The sequence below is a fragment of the Indicator indicator genome, chromosome 5 (assembly GCF_027791375.1).
Source record: "Indicator indicator isolate 239-I01 chromosome 5, UM_Iind_1.1, whole genome shotgun sequence".
NCBI classification, from domain to species: domain Eukaryota; kingdom Metazoa; phylum Chordata; class Aves; order Piciformes; family Indicatoridae; genus Indicator; species Indicator indicator.
Window position 1 is genome coordinate 25592816 of NC_072014.1, and position 27237 is coordinate 25620052.

A 27237-nucleotide genomic window follows, 5' to 3' on the forward strand; every position below is an offset into this window, starting at 1 on the left:
CTCAGCTGTACACTGCTCAGAATGAGGCACAACAGCCCAACCCTGTGCAGAACCAACTACAGCCCTGCAGAGAAGCTCAAGAGAGTGGGTGGGAAAGGAGCACAGCTGCACACACTCCCTGCAAGAGACCAGCAAGACAAGCACCCTCCATCCAGGGGTCAGCTCCTGCCTCCAAACACCAGCAAGGAAGGGTTGGCTCCAGCCTTAGGGCTGTGTTTACAAGAAGAGAGTCTGTGCTGCTGCTACTCAGGAGGATCTTCTGCTTCATGGCTGGAAGGAGGGAGGCATCCCTGCCCCAGCAGCATTAAGAGGGTCCTGGGATAGTCTAGGGCAGTCAGCAGCAGGAAGGCAGCTGCAGTCTGGCCATACACTTGCTGCTGGCCCAGTCAAGTCACTGCTGAAGCTACTTTTTCAGTTAATTGCCCTTATTAAATTACATCAGAAAGGAAAAGCAGCCCCCTTGAGTCTCAGAGAGGTCCTGGGCCCCAACCAAGCTGGGTAAGGCCCAGTGTGCTTTTGTGCACACAAACAGCACAAGGAAGGGGCTGCCTTCATGCTGCTGGGGGGCTACACCTACACCATGCCTGTGCCAGAGTCCGTCCCAGCCAGAGCTGCTCTTTGCTAAGCCCCCTGAGCATGAAACCTAACCCCCACTACAGCAGGCAGCTGCATCCCAGCTCTAGGTCCAGCATGCAGAGACATCTTCACACAGCACTTCCCTCCAGGCCAGCTCTGCCTCACCGTGCAGTCCCAGCAGCTGCGGGACATGGCTGTGGCAGCTATGGCTAAGTGCACGTCGTGAGCTGCTGCTTGCTTTGGTCAGGCTGTGCTCAGCTCGTCCTACGCCATCTTCAGCTTTCCAGGGGCATCAGCAATTTGCTGCACCCATTTTATGCAAGTACTAGTGCTGAGGTGTCTGTGTTTTGTGGCTCACTTACAGCTCCCAGGGAGACGAGCTGTCCCTGGTGGGGGCTCTTACCATCAATGTCCAGGCCAGAACCCCCATGGCATCCATGTGGGAGGTCAGAGCTGCAACTCAGTTCACAAGTGGGATCCTGTGTCTGCTGGCACACCCCGCCGTACCAGCTTACGACATGCTGCAGTTTGATGGCTTTGAACTGTGTGCCTGGAAGAGGAAGAAGCACAGTGAGCAAGGGAAGACAGGCTTCCTCCTCTGTCCTGCAAGGGGGTATAGCCAGTGCTTGAGCCTCCAGGCCTCTGTGTTCAAGCAGCGACATTGCCACTGCCACTGGCTGTGCTGTCCTCCTGGACAGAACCCAGAAGCTGCAGAACCCAGGAAGGTCCACCAGTGATCCTGGGAGGATCAACGAGGGCCAGGATCAACCCCACCATGGCGCAGACTCTAATGCCAGCCACACTCACCTGCCGCTGTGACTGTTGGTACTCAGCTTCACTTGCTGACAGCGCCTGGGCCAGTGCCAGATCCTCCTCTTCCTGTGTGCTGCTGGGACAGAGGTGCAGTGTGTGCCTCAGCCTCCCCTGTGCTCAGAGCCCTTTGGGGTGGCAGGATTTCCTGCTGCTACAACCCTCCAGGGGTAGCTAGGGGCAGGGAGCAACTGAGGATCACCCTGATCAGGCCAGGGGCCATAGAGGCACCAGAGAATGCAGCTGCAGCTGGTAGCCAGCACCTTGGGTCAAGGAGAACCACATTGAGTCTGTAAGACAGTGCTTTTAGGAGCACCTGGCAATATGCACAAGGACATGGACTCCCAGTGTCTACTCCACCTCTGTCCCACTATAGCCATGCTCATGAGCTGACAAATAGTCAATGGTTTGCCCTACTCTGCATTGTTGGTCACTGTCCCCTCCCAGAACCCCACAGAGTTTGCTTGGTTAAGAGAACTCCGGCAGCTCCAGACTCTTCCTTTTTCCCCTAGTCAGCCACACAGAGGTATAGTGTGCTGAAGGGAACATCATCTGAAAGCCACATGTTGTTGCCCTAGCCACCTCTCATACACAGGCTTGGAGCATGACTGCACGTGTCCCCAGGCCATACCTCGGTGGCTGCACTGAGCTGCGTGCTGACTCTGTCAGGGACATCTCCAGGGCTCGCTGCAGTGCCTCTTCCTCACTCTGAAACAAAACATCTTGTTACCAGTTTGGCCAGGGGTAGCAGAGGGCAACCCCAAGCAGGGCACATAGCAGGTATAGTCTTTGCCCGGCCAAGGATGGGTGCATCTCCCATCTCCAAGGCCAGACACAGCCAATGTGAAGGCCCTGGGGTCAGGACAGACCTGCAGCTTGCCCTCCCTCTGCCCAAAGGAGCACAGCTACCAGTGCTAAGCAGCTTCCAGTCTCCTCCTCCACCCTTGGCTTGCAGAACAAACACCAAGGAAAAATGGCCAGTGAATTTCATCCCTTTGGAGAAAGCCAAGCACCAAATGCATCCAGGAGCTGCCGTTGGCAGGCACTAGAGCAAACTGATGCCCCACTGAGCATCTGGGATCCCTGTTTACCAGGGAGGGCCTAGCTGGGGAGCATCACAGTCACCTACGGAACAAAGATTAAAAAGCTATTGCTGCAGTAGCTCCCTAAGGCACTGGAACCACTCAAACCCACCCCAAATGCCCAGGACAGGCCACTCACCAGCCCGTTCTGCAGCATGACAGCCGGAGGGGAGGTTCTGTGAGTCTGTGACACAGCTGCTTTACCTCCTCTGCAAACAGGAGAGAAGCTGGGTTATTGACAAGGTAGGGAGCCCTGGTAACAACTATGCAGTCTTGCTGATGCACAAGCAGCAGGCAGCTATTGCTCCTGCACCCACAGGGAACCAATCTGAGTCTCAGAATTACAAGTCTGGCCATCACTTTACCTGGCAGATGCTGGGGAAGAGGGGCTCTCTGCTGGCCAGGCAGCTCCACTGCTGGATGTGGTGTCAGTTTTGGAGGAAGATGCCTCAGCTCTTGCAATTGCAGCATGTCTAGGACAGAGGAGATGTCTGTGAACAACTATTTTACCATCACAAACAATCTCTAGGCACTGAAAACCCAGAGCAGTGAAGCCAGATAAGCAAGATGCCTCCCTGCCTCCCCACTCCTCTTCCTCTCATGAGCAGCTGTGTTGCAGCTCAGCTATGCCCAGGAGTTTCAAGTGCCATCTCTCTCCTTGAAACACTATCCCAGGATGGATAGAAACTATCAAACATAGAATAAGGAGCTAAGACGAAAAGCAAGAGCAAAAGAGCCAGCAGGCAGTACTAGCAGCTTCTGCTACATGAGGGACATTGTGCATACAGCTGTGCTGACTCTGCAAACCTTAACACTGCTGTAGGACAACCTAGCACAATGAATGCAGCAGTCCCAGACACTGGGCCAGGAGGAGCTGGGTTTCCTCCCTGTCACCCATCTGGTAACCACAGCCCTGTCCTTGCCAGCCTGTCTGCCCCCAGACCCTTACCCTGCTCTGCTGAAAGGATGCCCTGCCCCACTGCAGTCATGGTCCAGGGGATGCCGGTGCTTCAGGCAGTAGTTCTTGTGGCACTGGTCACAGATCACCTTCATCATCTCCTTCTGCTTGCAGCCAGGCTTCATACACTTGTTGGTGAAGATCTGAAAGACAACACAGCAGCAGTGAAAACAACACAGGACTGCCCCTTCCCTCCATGTCAGGCCCTGGGCACCGACCAGCTTTCTCCACCAGTATCTCCTCTGTGAGGCTCTGGAGGTTTTGTCTGAATGTTTTCTTTATTTAGTTTATTACCAATCCACTAGTGCTTTGGTCTCCACAGACAAGGGTCTTCAAGATCACAGAATGCACAGCAGGAAAAAGACTGCCTTGCCCAGGGACTCCTGCTTGCCCTGCCAGGGCAGTGGCAACAGCCCAGAGTCCTCCAGCTGCTGCTGGGCTGGATTTCTACAGGGCCAGCTTCCTGCAACAATTTCCTCTCCTGGCAAGATGGAACAGCTAACTGCTGATTGCATTTTCCTAAGGATGGGAAATGCATTTTCCATTATGTCCCAGGTGGCTGCCCAGCCCAAATCCATCACTACCTCAGCCCCAGAATCACACCACAAAGCCCTGCACCTCAAGCTCACCAACCCTTCCTTCCCTCAGCCTGTGCAAACAGAGATGGCACCAGGGCAGGGCCAAATTCTGTGCTGCTGTGAGCCCACCCCCAAGCTTCGGCAGGGACCCAGCGGAGCTCTGCAGTGAGGTGGAGGGTGCCAGATTCCTCCTACCTTGCGCTTCCGTTGTGCGGGGTCAGACTTGCAGTCACGGTCAATGTGCTCACCCACCACCACATCAGGCATCTCCCCCCGCCTCACAGGCACTGGGGTGTTGCAGAGGGGACACACGGGGACCTGCACATCCTGTAGAAGAAAGGAAAGGGGGCTAGGAGCACACAGCTAGGCAACACCAAGTACCGTTTGGCTGTCTCTGCCTTCCAGGATCTGCCTGCCACTGACTCCACAGCATCACTTGTGGACTGAGACCTTGCTCACCACCCTTCAAACTGCTGTTTCTGACCCAGCAGATGTGACAGGCATGAATACACACTCTGGGAAGTGAAGACAGTTGGACTGGGAGATGCCCACACCATTTCACTCAGTGGCAGTGGGCAGGCTGGAAGTTTGTGGCACTGTCATAAAGATCTTGGCTTTCAGGGACACCTCCAGACTCAGCCCAGGCACATCCCAGAGGTTATTGCCAAAGTGAACAAAGTCACAAATTATCCTGATCCTTGGCTGAGAATGCTCTGCAGCTCTCTATGGGAGGCTGGACTAGACCTCTTCTCCATCCTTACCTTCTTGTAGGCAGAGGTGCAGCCATGCTGGGCATAAGCAATGTGGTCGGTGCAGAAGATCTGCTCGCAGGCGTCGCACTTCAGTGGGAGGAAGTCTGGGAGTGGGGAAATGCCGCAGAGGTCAGCGCAGCTCACCTGCGGCTGGGGCCTCTCTGGCTTCCCAAAGGCCCAGCCCTGATCCACGACCGATTCTCTCTTCCCTCAGCTCCCGGCACAGAAACAAAAGGGCTGCAGGTCCACAGCTACGCCTTCAGCAGCATCTGGTGCTCCTCCTCCAAACGTGCCCTCCCCGCTTCAGGAGTAGCGCCCCGAAATCACAGCCAGCCGGAGGCGAGTGGAGCAGCCGCAGCCGCCACGAGCTCAGCCAGCCGTGATAACAGCTGTCATGTGCACCGGGGGAAGGACGAACCCCCCGGAGGCCCTCCAGGCACCCACCGCCGCGTCCGGCCTCCCCAGCCCCTGCCCCGCCGCCCCGAGCCGCGTCCCCGGGCAGAACTCTGGCCTGCCAGCACCCAGCTCCACCCCGATACCGGGAAAGAGCAGCGACCCGCCCTTCCCTCCCCGCCACACCGAACAGCAGCAGCCCAGCCTTGGCCCCCGCACCACCGCCTGGGCCTGCGGCTGTCCCGCTCGGCTGGGAGCAAGGCCCGACCGCTCGGCCCCCGCCGCCCCTCCGGTGGCCTCTCTGCCCTCACCTAGGCGCTGGCAGGCGGCCCAAGAGCAGTGGGCTCCCAGGTCCGGGAACTCCATGGCAGGCAGACACCCACCGGGGCCGGCAGCGCCCGCTTCCGGCGCTGCACGGGGCGGTGCCAGCACAAATCCCGCCCCCGGGCCGCCCCCGCTGCCCTCCAGCAGCTTCCTCCTCCCGTCCCCTCTCCCACTCCCGCCCCCGTCCTCCCAGCCCCGGGAGAGACACAAAACACGGATCCGCCGCTATACAACAGCTCCTGGCTCTCTTCAAGCTGCTTCCAAGTCTTCAGGTGTCCTGCTGCGACGCCCGACCGAGTGCAAACCGCAAGAGATGCCCGGGAGAGGACACAGCAGGAAGAAACCGGAGCACTGAGCAGGGCCAGGAGCGAGTTTCATTCATTGCAAAAATCTCCACAGCCACCCAACAGCAGAACTTGGATCAGACAGGGGACACACCGGCCCAGAGTCTGTTCAAGCAGTTACACGGACAATGACAACGTCTGACAGAAGGGGGTCTCTTCACTGAACAGCACACGCCAGGCTTTCATCCCCTTGCTGCCACCCTCCCGTTCAAACAGCCCTCACCCTCCCCCTAACCCCTGAGAGCCATGTGTGTCACAGTGCACCCCCTCCCTCCCAACAAAACCAATGAAAGTTAAAATTATTTACACTTTTAGCCATTTAAAAACCCAATAAAATAAGATTGCATATGTCCTACTGGGGATGTGGGTATCAGCAGCACCTACAGCTAGCTTGGTACTCTGCGTGCAAAACGAAAGACAAACAGAAGACAGACCGAAATACCGCACCATTACTAGGAAGCGTTTGCTGGGGTTGGTGTTTGGGTTGTGGTCTAAGGCTTCTAGGAGCCGGCTCCTCCCCAGCCACAGGGCAGGGGCGTGCCCCACCCCACCAGGAAGGCCAGGCTCTAGAAGGATGGAAAGGACTCGTTACTCCAGACACAGCACATTAACACTGACGCGTCTCCATCCCAGTCAACACAAACATCTAAAAACCCACTGCACGGTCACCATGTTATTCTTCCTTTTTTCCAGTGACGATGGAGGAAAAGGGGGTGCATGAAGAAGACCTAAGACATGGGTGCTGCCGTCATCACTGCCTCCTCCTCACCTCCTTGCTTTGGCAGCTCAGCAAGCATGGGAGAGGTGGGAACTGGAGGAGCAGGAGACTTTTGTGCCTCCTGCTCCTCTCTGAGCCCCAGCTCTACATCCATTTGCTCCAGCTCCCCCTGATCCAGTAGCTCAAAGTCATCTGCTTCCTCCTCCTCCTCTGGTGGAGCTGCTGTCTGTGTCTCCACCACTTCGCTCTCTGACAGCTGGGCTTGGAAGTTCAGTTTCTCTTCAGGCTCGGTAGGAAGGAACTCAGAGAGGGAGGGTCCCTCACTGGCCTCCGAGGACCGCAGCAGGGCAGAGAGGGTGTTTTGCACAGCCGTGGTAATGGCAGTGGTGACGATCTCCTCACTCAGTGTATCAATGCAGATGCCCAGGCCTGGGGCAGGGACAGTCTTTGGCTCTGTGTTGCCTCCTGCCACTTGCCCACTCCCGTTGAAGTGCGTATTTACAAAATGGAGAGGAGATGCTAGGCGAAGGATGGAGAGGTCAGAGTCCGTGGCCTCCTTCTCTGCTGAGTCTAGCTCATGGTCAGCATGAGCAAGCTCAGGACCCAGAGGCACGCCAAAGGCGTCTTCATCGCTCTGTGGTCCCAGGTCTCTGGAATGGTATTCTTCCACGGAGGGAAACTCTGCCAGGTCCTTGGAGAATGACTCCTCTGGCTCACTGTGCAGGCTCTGCCGATCCAGGTCTGAAAGGCACCAGCAGTAAGCTGCAGGTCCCCTCACCTCGACTTAAGGCACTGAAATCTCCCAGCCACCTCTTCCCAGCTAACACACTAGGGCTCACTTTTAGGCATTTTCCCAGCTCTGGGAACACAGCAGGACAGAGGCTGCAGTTGTTCCCTTCTCACGTGGGGCACCCCTTTTCTCCTCCTGTTCGATGGACTCTGCTCAGAGAGGACTTCCTTCTCCAGCTCACATTGTCTGTATCTAGATCCCTCAATTAAAACCCACAAGGTCTGGGACATTGTACTTACAGTACCTCCCCTGCCTGTTCCTGCCCAGATGCTCAAGTGACCACATCTGAGGGGTTACCTTCACATTCCTCACCACTAACCAGTCCTTCTGTGACCTTGTAAGTCTGACAGGGTGGAGTGTCTGACCTGTTTCACCCAGCATCATATTTCAGTGTGTGACTAAACCATCCAACTATTTCTGCAGGACTTTGTGGATGGCATTGGTCCTTCACTGGAGTCACAAAAGAGCATTGTCTTATAAGACAGCGATCAGTAATAGATGTCCATTCAGGACCAGCTCATGATCAGCCAGCCACAAAGCCAGAGAATGCTGCACTGCTGTTACTGCTTCTTCCTTTCAATGATCCTTCCTCTGCAGATAGCTGGGTTCTCTCCCTGTTTTTGGAGGGACAGTTATTCTGGGACAAAACACTCAGGATTAGGAAGGCAGTAACGTGTTCCATCACCACATACCTTCAGAAACGTCTGTCAGCTGTGGGGTGGTAGCCCTTGAAACAGAAAATCCCCCACTCTCCAGGATGGAAGCCTCCTCATCAGAGAGCTCAGAATCTGTGATTGACAGTGCCAGGGCAGTTTTTTTCACATCCACCTACATGGGATGAAGGCAGAAGGACAAATTCCTGGGTGTCTCACTGCCAGTAGTGGCTATGGGCACCTTCACACAGACCAGAGCTTCCAGGCAGAAGCATTTTTCTGGAGAGATTCTGCACAGAGACAGTATGAAAGCAGGAAGGATAAAGTGCTCATTGCACTGCCGGGGAAAGCTAGTCTCAGCTCACTGGCTTTCCTGCACTAATTCACTGCCTGAAGCTTTACCTGCATGCCCAGCTGCACACCCAGAGCTCCTGTAAAGGACAATACTTGGTTTGTTTCTGTGGTGCACGCAAGGAAAAGACCCACACAGTTTGACTGTGTAAGAGACACTAGTGCTGCCCACCTCCCTTTTCCAGTGGTAAGGAGCCACTTATGCCAGGAAAGCTCATTTCTTCAGATGACATTCACATTCCCTGAGCATGAAGTATAGCCATCAAAGCAATTCCACAGGTCAGCACATGGCTGGAGAATGCTCATCCTGTCCTGCTACTGCATCATCAGCCCTGTGGCACTGAATTCTCAATACCCATATTGGAGACAACAACGGCTTTCATCAGAGGCCTTCTGTCCTTGGGATTCTGCAAAGAATAACTCTGCTGTTTGCTATCAATTTAGCTGTACCCAGGACAACCCCTTGACTCTCAAGCTGCTACAGACCAGATGGTCTGTTTTCTGCTCAGCTCTTTGTGCTCTTACCACTGGGGAGAAGCCTGACAGCTCTGCCTCGCTCTCACTCTCCGTCTCTGCTGTCGGTTCATCACCTGCCGCAGGCTCACTCTTCCCTTGTCGCTCTATGAAAAAGAGAACAAAGGCTTCATATGAGACTGAAGAAGTTTTATACCTTTATACATCACTTGTCCACTACTACCCTGTGAAACTGCACAGTCTTCCCAGAACCCTAAGGTTGCCTAAGAGTGCTGTAATCTATTGCTCACGTTTGCTATCCCCAGGATCTCCTGCCCAGTTGCTCTCCCCATAACACTCCAGTTTGTCTGTTTTCCTCTGCTGCACTGCAGCCTTTCACCACAGTGTCAGCAGATGTGCTTTCCCATTGTCCCTTTGCTCACGCTCCACCCTCGGAGTACAGCACCAGAAAAAGATAGAAAGAAGGTAGGTCCTTACTCTTCTTCTCATGCTTGTGGTGCAGTGTCTCAGCCTTCATACTGTAGTCCAGTTTCATCAGGACAGGCTCCAAACGCGTGTACATCCTCTGGATCAGTTCATGATAGACCACTAGAGGCCACAGCAAAATGCTGAGCACTGTGGACAAAGGATGTGGGGAGTGTGAGAGAGACCAAGCACAACCCAGCCCTTCAATGGGGCACCAGCAAGAAGCTCTGCATCAAGGTAAACACAGCTGAACAGCATTTGCTTTCCCACCCGACTGCCTAAAATCCTCATCCATGGCTACTATTCATTCCAAAGCTGCTGGATTAAGCAGGTTTTCCTACCAGATACGGATTTATATTAAGATGGCACATACGCCCTCCTCTTCAGTGACTGCAAATGCCATAGAGGCCCTGAAATGCAGTTATTTAAACTAAAAATCACCAAAACTTTTGCAAGGGTAGCAGCTCGTATGTAGATGTGTTAGCAGCAGACCACCTGAACAGTCAAGGGTTTGCAGGGACTCAGGGTGCAGCAAATAAGATCTCATTTACTAAACATGCAGCTTCTTTAACAACCCATTCGATACGGATTTTCCACTCTAGGAAGTGAGAAACCCACAGCTTTGTGCTTGCCTGGACCCTCACCAGCAGAGCCCCAGCTGTGGAGGGAAGAAAAAAAGCAATGTTTTAGGACGGCTCCCTCTCCTGACTTGACAGTTGTACTGCACATACTTGGAGCAAAAGACACCCTGGAGCACACCACCTGCATTTTTTAATCATCTAGCACAGAACCCCTCGAAAAAACCACAAATGTGCTTCTACCAGCATATCAAACAGCACAGTCAGGTCACATTTCAGTTTAAGTCAGAGAAGAGAGCTGCTTATACTCACAAATGATGTAGGAGATCATTATGCCTGGAACATAGTGTCCAACTACAGCCAGAATCAGGCAGCCTGAACAGACACTCATGCAGAACTGAAGGAAGAGAGAGTAACAAACAGAAGTGACAAGAGGTGGACACACATCTATGCAACCCGTGCAGGAAACCCCATCAGAACAAAATGAGGGATGCTCCTAACAAGGTCAGCACACCAGCTTTGTACTGAGTCCATTCAGATGCTGACAGTCATGACTCAGACAGCTCAGTTGGGTTAAGCTGTAAGCATTAGAGATTCAAGCACAGGAAGACCAAAGTAACCCAATGCCCCAATAAAACAACTCAAAACTCTATTGGACAGTTCTTTATGAAGTAAATTCTGTTTCTTGAGGCTAGGATGGGATATTGCAAACTGTCATGATAGAGTAAATCTCTCCTCCAGAGCTCAGTACAGTCTGTACTGTCCTGACAGAGACAGGAAGCTGTTAGAGAGTCACCAGAGGCTGTGCCACTGCTATGCCATAAACCAGCTGGCAGAAGTACTAGAGGAACCCATGCTCCCACCAGACCAGGACCTTCTTCCTCCAGATAAAGTAGAACTATAATGGTACAACCCATACATCTTGTCCTGCATTCTCCTGGGGAGGGGTGGAAGCCAAGGCATGAAACCCAGCAATGAGGAGTTTCATTCACAATGGAAAAGGTCTGTAAAAGCTAGGGTGCTCTAAGGACTTTGTTCCCAATGAATTCACACTTCCTAAGTGTCTTGGTCCTGGTTTCCTACTCCCTGTAGGTGGGACAGTTTTTTAACATAAGAGGAGTAACCAGCAGTGATAGAAAGCCACTCCTTTCAGCACGCTAGACCCCCATCAAGCCCAATGCAACCCCAGTGGCTGCTCTGGCCTATTTTTTGTGAAGCTAAGGCAACTCCTATCTACAAACTCTTTCCAAACAACATGTCACAGACATCAGAAAATAGTTAATGACAACTTTCCATGCATTCAGAAACATTGCTGCATTTGCATTTGGTTAGCTACAATTCTAGCTAAGCAAAATAGGCAGGACCAGCTTTGGAATGGAGACTGTAAAAGGGACAAAGACTGTGGAGTCCTTTTTATTCTTTTTTTCCTTTTCTTTTTTTACCCTCCCCACTCCCAACCTAAGAGCTTTCTCTGCATGCTAAGAAATAAGACTAAATATAGCTAGCCATTCACAGAAGGGGTTAAGTTCAGCTCCAGTCCACCTATACTGGAAGCTATACTTAAGCCTCCCATGGCACAAAGTCTGAAAAGAACGAACAGCAAATGTTAAACAGAGACAGCAATTGTAAAAATACTCACTTTACATTCTTCCATCTCCTAAGTCACTACTAATGGAAAGAAAAGCCCCTGCACAGAATAGCAGGTATCTCCAGCTTACCTTGGCAGGATTTTGCCTCTTGTACTGTAGCAGTTCCTGCAGGTACAGCCTGAAGGTGACCCAGCTTTCTGCCAGACAGTGGCACAGCTCAGGAACACTGAGCAGGTGAGGTTGTGCCCCTGCAGTCACCCCCTCACTAGAGATAGACAAGAGCAAGAAGACAATCTTTGAACACCGTCTGTTTTGTTGGGGAGGAAACAACCGCATTGAGACACAGAGATGCCTACCAGGGGCTTGACTACCAAATGCTGTCTGCATCTTCAATTGAACTTTGGAAAACACTCGATTTGGAGATACTTTTTTGCTTTCATCAGGAAGAGCCAAGAGAAATCCAATCCAAGCAGGAGCAGACACCACAGCAAAGCATCCCCATGCCGCAAGCCCAAGATGCAAACCCAATACTCAAAGCCACACAGACAGAAGCACTAAAGGTGGAAGCAGTTATGTGGCCTTCTCTGACACCAAGTCCAAGATAGCCAGAGCATGGTGCTAGGACCTATAACTGTGGCCAAGCACAGACAGCACATATACCCTGCAAGAGCTACTCTCAGGGATTTCTTTCTCTCTGGAGAATTCTTAAAACAGTCCAGGTCAGATCCAAGGAAGAAACATGAAAGTTCCTAACACGAGAAACACTTGAGCTTTTCTGCTACTGAAAGAACATTAGCTTTTCCCAGAGTCTCAAACTGTGGCTCCTGACCTGATAAAACAGCTTCTAGGACAGAAGAAGCCGCTACCATTTCACAGCAGGAGCCATGCTGTCTCTTGACAACAGCGAAAAGGGTGGACAAGTTCACCACAATAGATTAAGGCTTCCCCACTCTCCCCTCTCACCGAGGAACACATCAGTGAGCTTACCTCTCCCCTCCCAGCTCCTCCGATGGCTGTGCTGTAGAGAGAACACAGCAGATTAGTCAGCCAAGTGAAAAATACAACCTGACATTTTTACCACTTGAACACAGCAGAGCTGAAGGTGTATCATCCTCAGCTAGGGATGCACTCTGGGGACCTTCTTGATGCTCTCACACAAGCAGAAACCACTAGCTTGGAGTTTGAGCTGTGTAGGCTTTAGTGAAGCATGCCTGGACACTTGGAGCAGCCAGAGCCTGGCGTCAGGGTGCCCCAGCACACCTCACAACCTGCACTGACAAACACTCATATGTGAGGTGCACCCCACTGCTAACATGTGGGCTCTCTGCTGCAGGGATCGCACAGCTTGCCCCAGTGTCCCACATGTCTGGCCAACACCATGCTGAGGGCAGCTGACTAACCCTTTGGACTGCCAGCAAGGTCCTTGATCTGTGCAAAGCTTCACCTCCCACCTCAGAGCTCAGCACAGTGCTCACAGGTCTAAGCTGCATTTCCCACTGACTAGCCCAAACCACACTCCCTGGCAGGATGCTGTGTACAAATGCCAGAGATGTCCCTTCTGTCACTATCCTTTTCCATGGAACTAAGTAACAAACAGCAGGCTTGTGTGTAATTATGGAATCTTAGGGCTCCTTTATGTCCCCTGACAGACCTTTGTGCCAGGCACAGTTGTAACTACACTCCTAAGGTGTGGCAATCTGAATAAACACAAGGGAAAGCTTCCCCCATTCCTCTCTGCACCCAACCCAGTCATAACCAAAAGAGACTTAAGCAGCACTGAAGGGAGGAGCGGTGTTTCAATGGCAGAGGTCACATATGATTATGCTCTGCCTTTACATAAAGAGGGAAAAAACCCACCCCAAGTATTTCTGTGACAACTGCAACTCATGAGCCTGGCTGCTCATACACTTGGGCGTCCTGCCTAGCGGACTAGCATCTGAGGATGTACAAGGCTCAGGCAAAGTTCTTGCAGCAGCACAGTCTTTATATGTCTCCTGTCTTTAACACACCATGATCATGCTGTAAAGGCCCCTTGAGGTTTGCCCTTCTCTCCCTGTCAGCCTGATGTCCTAATGGTGGTAGGGATAGATACATCTTTGATGCTGTATGGCCAACAGCAAACTTGGTCCAAGAGGTTCTAAAAATCAGTGGGACCCTGCTCCCCACATTGCACATAAACAGGACTAAAATAAAGGAAGGGAGCTTATATTCAAACTCCAGCCTATTTGTTAAAGAAGGGCTGGAAAATGCAACATGAGCAAAAAGCGGTTTGAATGCTCCCCGGAGTCATCAGCAGCAATGGGTCTTCCAAAGAAATACACAGAAGAGGCCAACATCCATCACTGCCAACACCCAGTCAGACTTCAGACGCCAGTTCAAGCCTAAAAAGAGAGCAACTGCTTGTAGCAGCCATGCCACCATTCTCCCAAGACACAGGACATTGGGACCAGTACGTCAGACTCCTCCTCTCACTGCAGGCACGCAGGCAGCAGAGCGGGAGGCCATCCCCCCAGGGGAGGAGGTGATTCTTTGAGAGCATGACCCAGATTTCCAGTAATCAGGCCTGACAAGAGGAGTCAACTGCTCTGAGTCTGGGCTGCCCATTCACTCCCCTCCCCATGCCTGTTGGGCAGGGTGGCCTGAGAGCTGGCAGGCACCACTCACAAAGGGAGCTCAGGGTGCAAAGTGAATATTATGGAGGCAGCTCCACCCCCACAGGGCAGCTGTTTTCCTCACACGACCGCCATCGCTGTGTTTTGTTATTGTGCTCAGAATCTAAAGCTGCTTAATGGCAGCATGCAGGAATCCAGCAGTATCTCAAAGCCTTATCTATTACCTGCACTAAGTCATCAAATAAATTACATTAGGCACCGGTCCGTTTGTGGTGGATGGCTACACTGGTTGTACCAGCTACCAAATGAGGTGCTGGGAAGCTTGTTGTACTCTGCAGGACGGTAGTGCCAGCAACATGCTAAGCAGGATGGCACGGGAACCCCACCACTGACTGGCTGCAGTAACCCAAGCCATCCAAATCGTGCCAGCAGAGGGAGTGAAAAAAATTCTCCTTAGTTGCTTCGGAAGGTTTCGATGACGCTTTGGGGAGCTGCAGAAGATTTCAGCAGGCTGCGGAGTGTTCGTATTATTTCAACTAATTGGCAAACACAAGCTGTTTTTAAAATCAACTGTGTGTTCCTTTCCATAGTAGAACACTCTGCCTACTGGAGTCTAATACTTGTTTGAAGAACAGCCCAACCACAAAAACACTAGAACATTTCTGATGGGACACATTAACTTAGATAAGGCTTAACTCCAACCTGTGTTGTCATACTGTCTAACATCGATACATGTAAGGCAGCAAGGAGGACACTCCCAGTTGGCCTCTGATCATCAATAACTGGCTGAAATCTTGCTGTCAGCATTTCACACCAGATTGTGGATTAATAGAAGCCACTCGACATGCGCCAGACTCTTTTGGGAGACCAGTCAGCCGTGCAAGAGTTTAGGTTACACGTTGGTACTGACAAATTATTCCTGATGAATACCTTGGCTCTTCGAGGTTTTCAACACTTCCTCAAGAGGCATTCATCTGTGTGTGAACTTTAACTCAAAAGCAGGGGCTGTTTTTAAGGAGTAGAAGCATTCAGCTGCAATGTAGGCTTTGCTAAAGCTCTTCCACGCTACGTTCTCCTACACTGATCCTAAACACAGCTGCCAAACAATGGTACAAAAAACATCCCTATTTCATACTCACTTCAGGAGAAAGTTAAGGTGCTTCCTAAGTCCTTAAAAAATATTTACCCCATGGAACCCCATGCAGAGGTGGTTACAAATAGAGAAAATATCCTGTCTGTGTGCTGAAAATATGCAGTCCCTTCTGACAGGGCCTAAAAATCTCCCTGCTGTTAATTCATCCCTGATTACAGTGCATGAGTAACTGCAAAACACACACTGAGGTTTCAGTTTCAGCATTCCTTCAGAAGTGATGTTACAAGCAGTCACCCGAAGACACAAAGAACTGCCACAAGCTAAGGTTTGTGTATATATGTACTCTTGAAGGTGTGGTACTGACCTACTTCCAAAAGCTCCTGGAAAGGCTCACAGGAAGCGCTGAGGAGGAAAGCCACAAAGCTGCAGCTCTGCTTCAGCAGGAAGTGAGAACTGTACAAGAACCCCTAAGTATTCAGCAGTGCCAACAGGAGGCCCCTCAGGAACATGGAGCACCGCTCCTTCCTCAGCTGAAGCTGAGGAAACAGGGTCCAGTGGACCACGTCAAAATCAGGGCTGTGGCCTAACTAGGCACATCAGAAAGGTGTTCTTCTTCTTTGTTGTCAGGAGCAGAAAGGCAGGAAGGAGTGAAGAACACCCCTCAGTAGGATGGGAACTTATTTCTTGCAGACCTGATGACACACAATTAGCCTAATCCCTGGTGTGTTGTGTGTGTGGGGGGGGTGTTGTTTGTTTGTTTTGCTGGTGGTTTTTTGTTTGTTTGGAGTTTTTTGGGTTTTGTTTGGGTGAGTTTTTTTGTCCCTCACTACTCTGCATTATATAACCTGATTTCAGTACAGATTTTCTGTTTCTTCTGGGATAATACAACTTTTACAGGCCTGCTATTTGCTGGGGCAAATTCTACCCTCACATGCCCCAATGATACCATTCTGCAAGGGGCATCAGGCTTTTTGCATTTCTGGACTTGTTTCAAGTGAGATATTTTGGGTTGGCTTTAAACTATCCCCTTTAAAATCCAATGTGACTAAGCAGGAAATTAAATTGGTCAGTCCAGTTTGGCTGCCTAGTTACCTGAACCACACAAAGCAAACAGTTTCAAGACTACAGCTGAAATATATCTAATCTTATCAGGACTTCTGTGAAAGCACCTTTTAAGTCAGTACCTTTTTAGGTCAAATAAAGGGCACCTTACAAACATACTATAGAGGGGCTTTCATTCAGAAACCCTCCTTAAAGTAGGAGGGCAGTGATGGAGGGCCTGAGCAGCCTTTGAACAGCAGCACTAGATGCAGTAGGCAGGTATGGGAACAGTCACTTAAATTCCAGTGAAGAAGGCACTCAAAGCAGACAGCAGCCCATCCATGCCTATCACTGTTATAAGGCTACTCCTCTTGTTGCTTTTCTGTTTAACGTTGGCAAAGATCCTCTAGTAAATGGGAGAGATAAGCACAGTGATCAGACTCACCAATTAGCTGGAAACCAGATGCTGTTCAGTACAGGTACAAAACACTAACTGTCCCTGCTGTCAGACACCACCATCCACTCTGCTACCTGCCGCAAGAAGTGGCTCTCATCTGCTTCACTTCTTTCAAGACAGGAGTCCATGTTGCACTTAACCAAAACCAATACACTTTGACCCCTCGTTTCCTTCCCCCAGCTCAGCTGGCTATATATGCTCAGACCTGGAACGATCTTTTTTCACTGTGACATTTGCAGTACAGAAAGAACACAGCAGAAACACTGCATCGTCCCTGCCACCAGCCTCCCTGACAGGCTAGCTGGGTTCCTAGTCACTCTCAAAATGAGCAATTCTCCCTGTCCCCAGAGTATTAGGATATACCCTAATACACTGACACAAATAGGCAAGAGGCAGCACCAGTAGAAAATCCTGCAGTTACAGTAGGAACGGGGCTTACACAACCCAAGTGACAGCCAGCAAAGGACCAGCTGTGGCCACAGCCCAGCAACGAACTCTGTCAGTTGCTGCAGTGCTACTCATCACATACCTGAGAAATCAAACAGGAACCTGGGCTTCCATCTCTCCAGCAAGAGGATGCCAAGAAGAGACATGCTTAGGAGAAAGAGGGGTCTGAAGGAGGTGGAGGAAAACAACCTAGAAATCAAACAAGAAAGTGTTAGGCAAGAGAAAGCTGCGAGTTACTCTCTCAGTGAGCAAACAGATATAGCCCAGTGCACAGCAGAGCAGAAACATCTGACTGCTACCAGCCAATGCAGCAAGCATTGTACTACACAGACACCTGCTCTTACCACAGCACATTCTCAAACAGTGCCTTTGCCCACCACCGGACAGCTGACTACCTGCCATCTCCCAGTGCTTTCTTCCCCTTGCTCCTGAGTTTCTCCTTCAGTTGTAAAACAAAGCTAATTCTCCTTTGTATGGGCGCAAATCCTTCCAAATCTTAGAGGCAGAGGCTCTGGATAACATCAATACTGATCGCTGTAGCAAAAGACCAGTTGAGAATCACCTTGTTTGCTCAAAAGTTTTGACTTTTGACTTTGATGACATCCTATTTGTCATCACGAGGTCTGGTATTACTCACAGCTAGCAACAAAGCACATACTGCACCTGCTTCTAGATACTTGTTCTTTTGTCACATACCTCTCCCCATTTAATCAGACTAGTGCTTCGACAGCTTAGTTGCTCACTTGACTCCTTTCATCTCCTTCATCAACACACTGGCATGAGCCAAATACCAGCTCATACACAGTCATACAATCCCACCATCAAAGAATTTATCACCCCACTCCACACATTGAACAACAAAGGTCTCAGAGTGGCCTTGTGCCAGCAGTGACCGTCTGCATTCCTCCTCTCTTCCATGCAAGAGCATCAGCATTTCTCACTCACCCCTTTCATGAAGACTCCTTTCCAAAAAGGAGGAGTTGCCTACTATTTTATCTTGTTACTCTTCAGCGAGTATTTGCTAATAAAGAACTAATCTTAAACGTACCAAACAACGATTGGAGTTGGAGAGCATGTCCTTGTGCAGCACAGGGAAGGGCTGTGCTTCCTCCTGAGCTGCTGTCAGAGGTAGAGGACTTGGAAGTGAGATTTGCCTCACTAGGCAGTGCAGAACAAAAGCCACACACCTTCCATGGGCTTACAGGACACGTGATAAAATTTTTATCCCTTCTCATAAGACAATTCTGTAGCTTGACATATCAGCTTTGGAAGAATTCCCTCCAATTCTGCCTCATTTATGGATTGCAGTTGAAGGATAGTGGTTGAATTCTCCATGGAACCATAAAGAATTCCTCCTCCATGATATTTAAATCTCTCTGTTGTCTCACATTCTAGGTATCCTCTGCTCCTCTTGACCTTTTCATGCAGTCCCTTAGCCATCATACCAGCCCTGCCATCTCATGGTGCACCTCTTCCCCTCCCACTAACTTCAAAGCTCAACTTTCAGACTTTTATAGCTAGTAGAGAAGTCGAAAACTATTTAAGTACCTGGCTACCACTTACACCTTTAATTGCATGGATGAGGGAGCAGAAGGTAAGCAACCTCTTCACGGTGACTTCAAAGGTTTGTTTAGTTACACACTCTCCTCTTCCCTGACTTCAGCCTGTCCCTTCTTATTTCATCTGCAAGCAACCTTTAACTCTTTCCTTGGCCAATTCTAACCTTTTCTGCTGGGAAAACTGCTGGCTGAGGGCGTTTTTGCCAGTGACACTGTTTACACAAACAAACAGGATGTTTTCCATTCCTCTCCGCAGCTGGGCTCTGCCACTCACCCTCCGACTCCTGTCGTTGCCTTTCCTACTCAAGAGGCAGCGGGGAAGGGAAGACAAGGCATGGGAACACACTCGCACCCAAACCGAGCTGCCTTCCCGTGAAACACCAGCATCCTCCAGTAAAAGATTAACGAGCAGAAAGGCTTAAATCAAACGCCACACTGCAGCCAGCCGCTGCAGGAGGCCACAGGGCTTACCGGCCGCGATGACGGCGTGAAGCGAACCGATAAAGCACGGATGCAAAAATTAACCAGAAACGTGCCTGGGCGAGCCTCCAGTTGGGCCCAGCTGCATTTTATTATCGCGGGGCAAATCCTGCCCGAACTCTTGGCACTTTCGCCCCTCGGGGAGTGGCCTGTTGATGCTTGTCGGAGGAAAACAGCGCGGCTGCTCCCGGCCAAGCGCATCCCCCGGCGGCGCGGGGCGCAGCTGCCCTCAGCTTTGCAGCAGAAACCCAGACCATCGGCAGCCCAGAGAGGATGGCCCTCGACCCCGAAGGCTCACGAACAGCCCCTGCCAAGAGCTGGCCAGGCAGCATCCCGAGAGCCACCCGCCCGGCCTGCGCAGCCTCGGCTGGGCAGCACCCGCCGCCCGCCCGGCCCCCCCCCCCGGCCCAGCTCACCACAGGGCCCCGCCGAGCGCAGCGGCAGTGACCAGGCTGTGCAGCGGCCTCTCCCACACCAGCAGCCGCTGCGCCGCCGCCAGCGCCGCCTCCCAGCCCCGCAGCCGTTGCCGCAGCGCCGCCGCCAGCCGCGCCGCCGCCGCCGCTGCCGCCTCCTCCTCCTCCTCCTCGGCCGCAGCCGCCGCTGCCTCCTCGGCCCGGCCGCTCGCCATGGCTGCGGGAGGGGGAGAGGGAGGGGCCGCTGTCACCAGTGGCGGCGAGCGCTGCACCGGCCGGGGCGGGCGGCACCGCCTGAGGGGGACCGGACCGGCGGCCGCTGGCGCCGCGCGCATGAGCAGCCCGCCCCGCGGCAGGGCGGGGGTGGGGGGGGGGGGGGGTGACGGGACCGGCCGCGCGTGCGTCCAGGCAGAGCGGAATGGTGCATTCTGCACCGGAAGAAGAAGGCGGGAGGCAGGGCTCGGCCCGGGCGGGGTTGCTGCGGCCTGCACCTTGGTCATTGCATCCGGCCTCGCAGCACCCCAGCATCCCAGAGGAGAGCCGGCACCCGTCGGTTACCGGACGGGACCTGGCAGCCCCTGTCCCGGGGGCGAGCAGGAGGGATGGAGATGGACGGGCTGCTGCTGGACGAAGAGGGCACATTCTCCCTCAGCGGATTTCAGGAGTTCACGGTGAGTCTCCCCGGGACACCCCGGTGGTGCCCGGTGATCCCCGTGTCCTCGGGTCTGCACCTCCACAGGCCACGGCTGTGTACCACTCCACATTAGCCCTAGCCCTAAAGGCCCCGTGTGACCGTACACCCGAGCCTCCGGATGAGCTACTGGGGGCCGTGCCGGGCCTGTTGTATCCCTTGGCATGACTGGGGTGGAGAGTCCGGTGTAGGGAGCGCTCAGGGCGTTTCTTACGTCCCCACTGTCTGCCCGCAGTTCCTGCCCAGGCACCAGAAGCTGAGCGAGAGGGTGCGGAAGCGTCTCTATTATGGCTGGGACAAAGACTGCAGCCTGGATAATCTCTCCAGTCCCGTGGCAGGTGGGTTCTGAGCCTCCTCAAATGGGAATGCTGAGTCAAGGGGGTTGGAAGTAGCCCAGGGGCTGAGACCAACAGGTCACCTGTTCCTTCCCCAGTGCCAAATCCCTCCCCTGCCTAGCCTCCCTCGCTTTGCATGGCAGGCAGGGTGCCAGAGCCTCGTAGCTCCTGCTCTCTGCTTTATTGCCCTGCCTGGCCCACTTCTGTGTTTTTGGCACCTCAGTGGTGTGCAGAGTCCTTTAGGTTGTATGAGAATTCCTTGGAAGTGAAGTCTTTATCCCTGTCCCTGATGAGGTGTGTCTAGGACAGCTTCTTGTTCTCTGCAAAGTACCAGGGAGTTTAACTTGTAGTTGTGAGAACCAAGGGAACAAATTCCTGCTGCATGTTTGTCTGAATCACATCCTCTTTTTTTCTATTGAAACATGCAGTAGAGTTGAGGCCAAGGAGCTCGTGCTGGTGATGGTGGAGAGGAGTGGTAAGGGGCAAGCAGTGGTTTGCTAGAAGGCCTTCACAGTGTGGTCGTATTAATGTTTCCATTAGCTGAATGCTTGTACAGCTTGCAGAGGATGTTGAGCAAGTGGAGAAGCATGTTTGCATTCAGAACTTTTGTGACAGATTTGAGGAAACAATCTGAAGTCTCCAAGAGGCTGCGTGTGATGTACCTCAGCAAGGAGGGGGATGCTGGGCACGTGACAGCAGGGCCAGGCAGGGCAGCCAGCTGCATGGACATAGTTGGGAGTCATGAGTTCTGACATGGGCAGTGTGAGGGAGGCACGTGGCTCATCTTTGGGGCTGGCATAACACCCAAGTGTGAGACAGGACTGTTTCACTGGATGTTACCAGCGTAGCAAGTTCAAAGGGCGTGTTTGTGGTAGAAGACTGTTGAAAGCTATTAATTAACTGTAAAAACTGCCTCACACCCAGGAAATGCCTTAATTCTAGCAGCTGGGGGTGAGAGCAACATGCAGAGAATATCTCTGTGGTCTTATCTGCTCTTACAGCCTTCCTTCACCAGCTGCTATCAGTTGCTGTCAAAAAAACAGGACCTAGGGCTATGGCATCTGCTTGGTACAGATGTGCTGTTGCTGTGTGCTGAGTTACAAGTTTATGGTGCTGTTCTTCAAACAAGATAGAGGCAATGATGGAGAGAGTTTAGAATAGCAGGAGGCCTGGAAAAGGTCTTTGGCATTGGGGGCTGTTGCAGGAGGCAGTACAGAGCTGGCTGAGGAGAGAGCTTGAAAAGTGAATTTGTTCCTTGCAGATAAGAACTATAACCACCCACAGTGTGATGTGGCTGTGAGATGGGCACAGCAGTGAGCTGCTCTCCATTCCCTCTGACACAGGACATGCTGTCATGGCTTGGATTTATGGGCTGAAGAATCAGTTTTCACTTTGGGACAGAGCCTGAATGGCCTCATGTACTTTCCATCACTCAAGGCATCACTGCTGCCTCTGTTATCTGGTGTGATACAAGGGTGACCAAGCAGGGCAGAAAGAGCAGAAGCAGAGTGAAAGGCTAAGAGGGTTTCTGGAGCTGTCTCTACCTGTCTGTGGATCTTAGCAGTAGTGTGGCTGGAATGACCACTGGAGAGGTCACTTAGAGCAGGGTGTTTCTGAGCTTAGTGGCTGCTCTTGGGCAAGTAATTACTGTGGGGCTGCAGCCATTCTCTTAATTGCTGGAGGGATGGAAAAGAGATGTGGAGAGAATAGGTTGTGTGGTGACACTTATCCAAGGACCTGGAAACACAAGGGTGCTGGGATGAGCTCTGCTCTCGTCTGTCAGCCAAGGACTCAGCAGCAAAATGGAGCTGAGTTGCCTCTCAAACGCTTCTTGCCAAGCACCAGACTGTAATGCTGTTTGGGATGCTCCCAGCTGGTCCTATCATGTTGAGAAGTGAGATGGGAGCCACTGAAGCCATCTGCCAGCATCCCTCATTCTCTGGCCTTTTCAGCGATTGAATGCTGAGAGAAATGAGTGAGCACAGGGGAAAGGGGCTCAGATGAGCTGCAGTTATACCATATTGCTGCTTCTATACCCTTTCACTATCTTCAGGCTCCTGCTTGCAGGGACATGTTTTCTGTCTTCATCTTGAGGGCACTGGGAAAGCTGGATCAGCAGTGATGAGCTCTGGAAGACAAGGATGCTGGTTGGAGGGCAGCGAAGGACTGGGAAGATGAGGTGTTGACATTGGGTTCTGCAAAGCCTCTGACGGGGCAGCCTGAGGTCCTGTGGGGTGAAGAGAGGGTGTTAGCCTCTCTGTGCAGCTGACTGCTGGTAACTCCCCGTGACGCAGACATGCTAAGCTGGATCTGGCACTGCCACTGGGCCTTGGACACTTGCATCTTCTTCCTGCTTTGGTCTGGCTGTCCTGCCTATTTATTTGTTCCTCCCTCATCTCTCACTTCTGTTAAGGCCTGTCCTACCTTCATAGTTTAAATCAAACTCAAGGGGCTGAGCAAACACTAAGACTCAGTAGTCTTGTGGAGAGAAGCGGACAGGTGGGGGTGCACTGTGTCATATGGGGCTAAACTCTTTTGCTGCTCTTTTGTCCTAGATATTGCTGTGGAGCTGCTGCAGAAGGTGGCTCCCAGCCCTATCCGCAGACTTCAGAAGAAATATGTCTCTCATGTATCTCGGTAAGAAGCAAGCCTTATCCTTACATGTCCTGTGTTTACTCACTTCTGTTCCCCTGGGCCAGCACTAGCTTTGTACTTAGGCCTGATTAGTGTCCAAGAGGAGCTGGGGGCAGGTGGCAAGGCCAGCAGGCACAGTGGCTTCCTGACACAGCCAGGCCTGCTTCAGTTTGGCTCTGCTCTGGGGTGCTCTTGTTACCAGGAGTCTGTACTGACTGCATCTGCAGCTCGCTGGGTAGGCTGTTCTGAACCCTAGGTCCGCTCTAGGCAGCGAAGCCCTCTCAATGTGCCTGGCTGCAGGCAGGGTTGCTCAATTTGGAGCTGGCTGTGTCTGGGGACAAGAGTCTGGGCTTTCTGCTCTCCACCCTACATCTCCTGCACTTCTGCTTGCTGCAGCTCAGGACAGCCATCAGGGAAGTGGCAAGGCTGGGACATATCGAGCTGGCTACTAAACCTCCCCCACTACCTACGTGGGCAGGGAGCAGCCAAGTTGTGCCACGGTGACTGGGATGTTTGTAGCATACAGATAACATTCAGTTTGGTCCTGCACCTGTCCCACAGGGAAGCTTGCATCTCACCTTGCTCCATGATGCTGGCACTGGTTTATATTGAGAGACTCCGGCACCGGAACCCCGAATACCTCCAGCAGATTTCATCTTCAGACCTCTTCCTGATCTCCATGGTAAGCAGTGTGATCTGGGATTTGGAGAGAGGCCTGGAAGAGTGCAGGGAACACTGAGGTCCTGTCTTTTGTGCTCCTTTTAGATGGTTGCTAGTAAGTACCTGTATGATGAGGGTGAGGAGGAGGAGGTGTTCAATGATGAGTGGGGAGCAGCAGGGAAGGTGGATGTCCAGACCATGAACACACTGGAGATGAACTTCCTGAGTGCCATTGTAAGTAAGGCTGTCGCTGTGGGCAGCTATTTCACAGGGGGGGGGAAAGGAGGCACTGAGGTGAGTCTGGATCTCTGTTTTGTAGGGTTTTTGGTTGTTTTAGTTTGTTTGGGGGCTTTGTTTATTTTTTGGTTTGGTTTGGTTTGGTTTTCCCCCACATACTCCTACCAAAAATAGGGAAGAATGTGTCTGGGTGCTGGGTGGCCTGCACTGACCTTTCACTTCTGTCCCCACAGGACTGGAGTCTCTACACAGATCCACGAGAACTGTTTGAAGTGCTGAGCTGGCTGGAAGGACGGTAGGTGTGTGGGATGGGGGTGAGCCTTTCATCTGCTGTGCAGCCCTGACTCTGCTTCTGCAAAGAGCTAACCCTGCTGCAGTGCAGTAAGAGGTTAGGGTACCTGCAAGGCTCTGCTAGGCTCTGCAGCTTCTTTCTGCAGAGCTTAAGCAGGGCCTTCTCCAAGCCTGTCTTCGCTGAAGCTTCTTTGATCAGGAAGGTCCATGCCACATCCACCATTCCCTTTCTCTTTTTTTTTCTTTGTTTTTTTTCCTGCAGTGTGGCAGAAAAGCAGGGCATGTGGCGTGGCTGGTTCACCTACACAGATCTGTGTGCCCTCATGGAGCAGTCTATGTGGCAGCATATGCTGGCCCAATTCTACCAGCAAGTGGTAAAGGTAAGGATGTGGGCTGCCAGTTACTAGCCAGAGTACGGAACCATGGGTTTGGAGGGGTTTTTCACTGGGAGCAGCAGCTTAGTTTGTTTCCTCTTGGAAAGGGAAGTTGTCAGAAGCCAGAAGATGCTGATTTGTAGCTGTGCTGCCTAAGGCACTGCAGCCTGTTGCTGGTTTAGTCTATGCCCTGATCCACAGCCCCTGGAGTCATGAGATCATGGTGGAGGCATGAAGGGAACTGGGTGCTAGTTAGGGATTTAAACAGAAACTGTTAGGTTCCTGTTTTGTTTTGTGCTATTTAGGCCCTGCTCTGAACAGGCTGTGTGCCAACCCCACTCATTATGGCTGCTTGTTCCTTGGCATTCAGCCACGCTGCTGCCATTTGCCGTTGTGGCTACTGGGTCGATGCACAGCCATGCTTGGGTTGTGGCTGGCTGTGGAGTGCTGGTGGGGGGGTTCTGGGCTAACCACTGGCTTCCCTGCAGCTGGCCTGTCTCCTGGGTGTGGTGTACCTGACTGGCTTTGCCGCTGTCTTCGCCTCCGTCACTGTGGTGCACCGGGCTGTGTGCACAAGGAGTGTCAGCCCTGCAGCCCACCAGCCTGCACTGTTCCCCAAGGAGGGCAGCTGCCGGCTGGATGCCCAGCCAGCCCCATCTCCAGACCAGGCCCAGCCCAAGCTGCCTGACATCTCCCCAGCCAACAGCAGCACCCGTTGCCTGGGGGAGAGCGGGCTGACCGAGGAGCGGCGGCGTGGGGATGTCATGGCGACGGCGCTGTACCTGTGGGGCAGCGTGATGACAGCGCTGTCCTACCCGAAGGCTCCTGATCTAGCCCAGCACAAGAGCCCCCCGCAAGGCCCTTTCTGGAGAGTGCCCACTGCCTGTGAGAGATGGAACCGCACCGGCCCCGCCACAGCTGCCGGCCAGCCTGGACCCTTCGGACTCACCGTGCTTCCAGCTCCCCCAGCACTGCGCTGCCATGCATGCTCCGCCAGTGCAAGCCCCGTGTGGGATGCAGCCCCCAACCGCAAGGACTGGCTGGACCCCCTGGGGCTGAGGCAGTGCTCCTTGCACACTGCCATGGATCTCAGCAGAATCAAGAGCTTCATTTTTCCCAGTTAGGAGCATGGGGCAGCAACCTCTTTCCTTCCCTCCCTGTGTGGCACAACTCACTTCTTTGCACTTCTGGGACCCCTGATCCCTGGGACTGTATGGGGCTGGAGGTTCCTGTGTTATTTTTAAACCAGCATTTGTGTTCCCTCTTATCCAGGGCAGGGGTGTTCTTCAATTTTGGGGCTGCTGGAGTGTCTTTGGGGCAGATTTGGGATTGCTGTTGATGTGCTGCGGTGGGAACCTACTAAATGGAAAGTGGAAACTGGGTGCCCTTGGGCTGCGGTGCTAAGGGAAGGGGGATGCTGTGCCTGTTCCTATAGCAAGTGGGTGGACCTCAGTGTTGCTAAGCAAAGGTGGTGTGTGGGATGTAGGATGCCGGAGCTGTGTGTGAAGGGTGGAGGGCCTGAGGCAGGGACACCAGTGAGGGGGCAGACTGCTCCAGGAGGAGATGGGGTCCCTGGGTGAGGGGAAAAGAGGTTGAAGGAGAGGGGAGCAAGCAACCTGAGCTGGCTGGGTATAGCAGCAATTCCCCTTGGGGGCTGCCAGGTCATTCCTTGGAAAGCACAAGGATCACACCAAGAAGAGACTCCAGTGTGGCTGTGCCTCACCAGGCTTAGAAGTAGAGAGGTGTGGTTAAGACTGAGTTTCCTTATCCTACTTGTGTTGGGTGTTTAGAAGCTAGGGTGCTCTGTGACCCTATCCCAAACCCCAGCTGCCTGTGTCTGTGAGCAAACAGTGCCTGACTGCTCCTTGGGGTGGGGAGAAGGCATCTTGACTTGCTGACCAGACCAGCTCTTGATGCCCCTTATTTCTACTGTGGATTTTACACCTGTTTTTCACTCTTTTGTAGATGCAAATCTCTTCCAATAAAAGTAGTTCTTGCTGTGTGCCTGCCTGATCCTGCTGAGCCCCTGCACGCTGGCAGAATGCCTACCCCAGTGCAGAGCCCCATCCCTGCAGCTGTGCTTATTCTTAGAGCTGTGTTGCAAGTGGCCTATGAGTACTGTGAGGCCATCTCTGCAATACTCAAGAGGGACCAGGCTCTCTGGTGACAAGAGGTGCATGCGGTCTGGTGCCTGGGGAGGGCAGGGGCAGTGGGCAAAAAAAGTTTCATCCTGGAGAATATGTAGAATGCCTGGTTTGCACTGTTCTTTGCTCTCCTAAGTCTGTACAGTTAATGAGTGAACCCTAAGCAGCAAGGACTTGGCAGGATTGCACTTGTTGCTGGCACAGCCACATCTGCCCTGTGACAAAAACATGAGCATCCTCTGTCTGTGCTTCCTTGGGAGCATTCTGAACAACGTGGGTAGCTCTTGTCCCTGACATCTTTGCCCGATGGCAGAATTCAATTCCCTCCTCCTAG

At 52.4% G+C, this 27237-nt stretch overlaps 3 protein-coding genes across 4 annotated transcripts; 1 reads left to right on the forward strand and 2 right to left on the reverse strand.

The window, feature by feature from the left end:
* Positions 1-969: 969 nt before the first annotated feature.
* ZFAND2B (zinc finger AN1-type containing 2B) lies at positions 970-5515 on the reverse strand. Of its 2 annotated transcripts, none has more exons than XM_054380826.1 (9): positions 5461-5515; positions 4766-4860; positions 4200-4331; positions 3418-3569; positions 2834-2941; positions 2608-2677; positions 2018-2094; positions 1384-1462; positions 970-1126 (listed from the first exon to the last, which is right to left on the reverse strand). In XM_054380826.1, the coding sequence occupies exons 1-9, from the start codon at positions 5513-5515 to the stop codon at positions 1088-1090; spliced, it is 807 nt and encodes a 268-aa protein (XP_054236801.1). In that variant the 3' UTR covers positions 970-1087. The 2 variants fall into 2 exon arrangements, with proteins under 2 accessions (XP_054236801.1, XP_054236800.1); XM_054380825.1 differs by having other exon boundaries at positions 1384-1465.
* Positions 5516-5790: 275 nt separating this feature from the next.
* On the reverse strand, positions 5791-19237 carry RETREG2 (reticulophagy regulator family member 2). Its single transcript, XM_054380812.1, has 9 exons — positions 19116-19237; positions 17168-17274; positions 12423-12453; positions 11565-11700; positions 10159-10243; positions 9281-9418; positions 8855-8949; positions 8018-8153; positions 5791-7276 (listed from the first exon to the last, which is right to left on the reverse strand). Exons 2-9 carry the CDS (start codon positions 17229-17231, stop codon positions 6546-6548), a joined length of 1416 nt encoding a protein of 471 aa, XP_054236787.1. The 5' UTR covers positions 17232-17274; positions 19116-19237; the 3' UTR covers positions 5791-6545.
* Positions 19238-20011: 774 nt separating this feature from the next.
* Positions 20012-26899, forward strand: CNPPD1 (cyclin Pas1/PHO80 domain containing 1). The gene is made up of 8 exons (XM_054380996.1): positions 20012-20208; positions 20464-20566; positions 23119-23200; positions 23759-23879; positions 23963-24091; positions 24328-24389; positions 24648-24765; positions 25248-26899. Exons 1-8 carry the CDS (start codon positions 20140-20142, stop codon positions 25881-25883), a joined length of 1320 nt encoding a protein of 439 aa, XP_054236971.1. The 5' UTR covers positions 20012-20139; the 3' UTR covers positions 25884-26899.
* Positions 26900-27237: the final 338 nt, after the last annotated feature.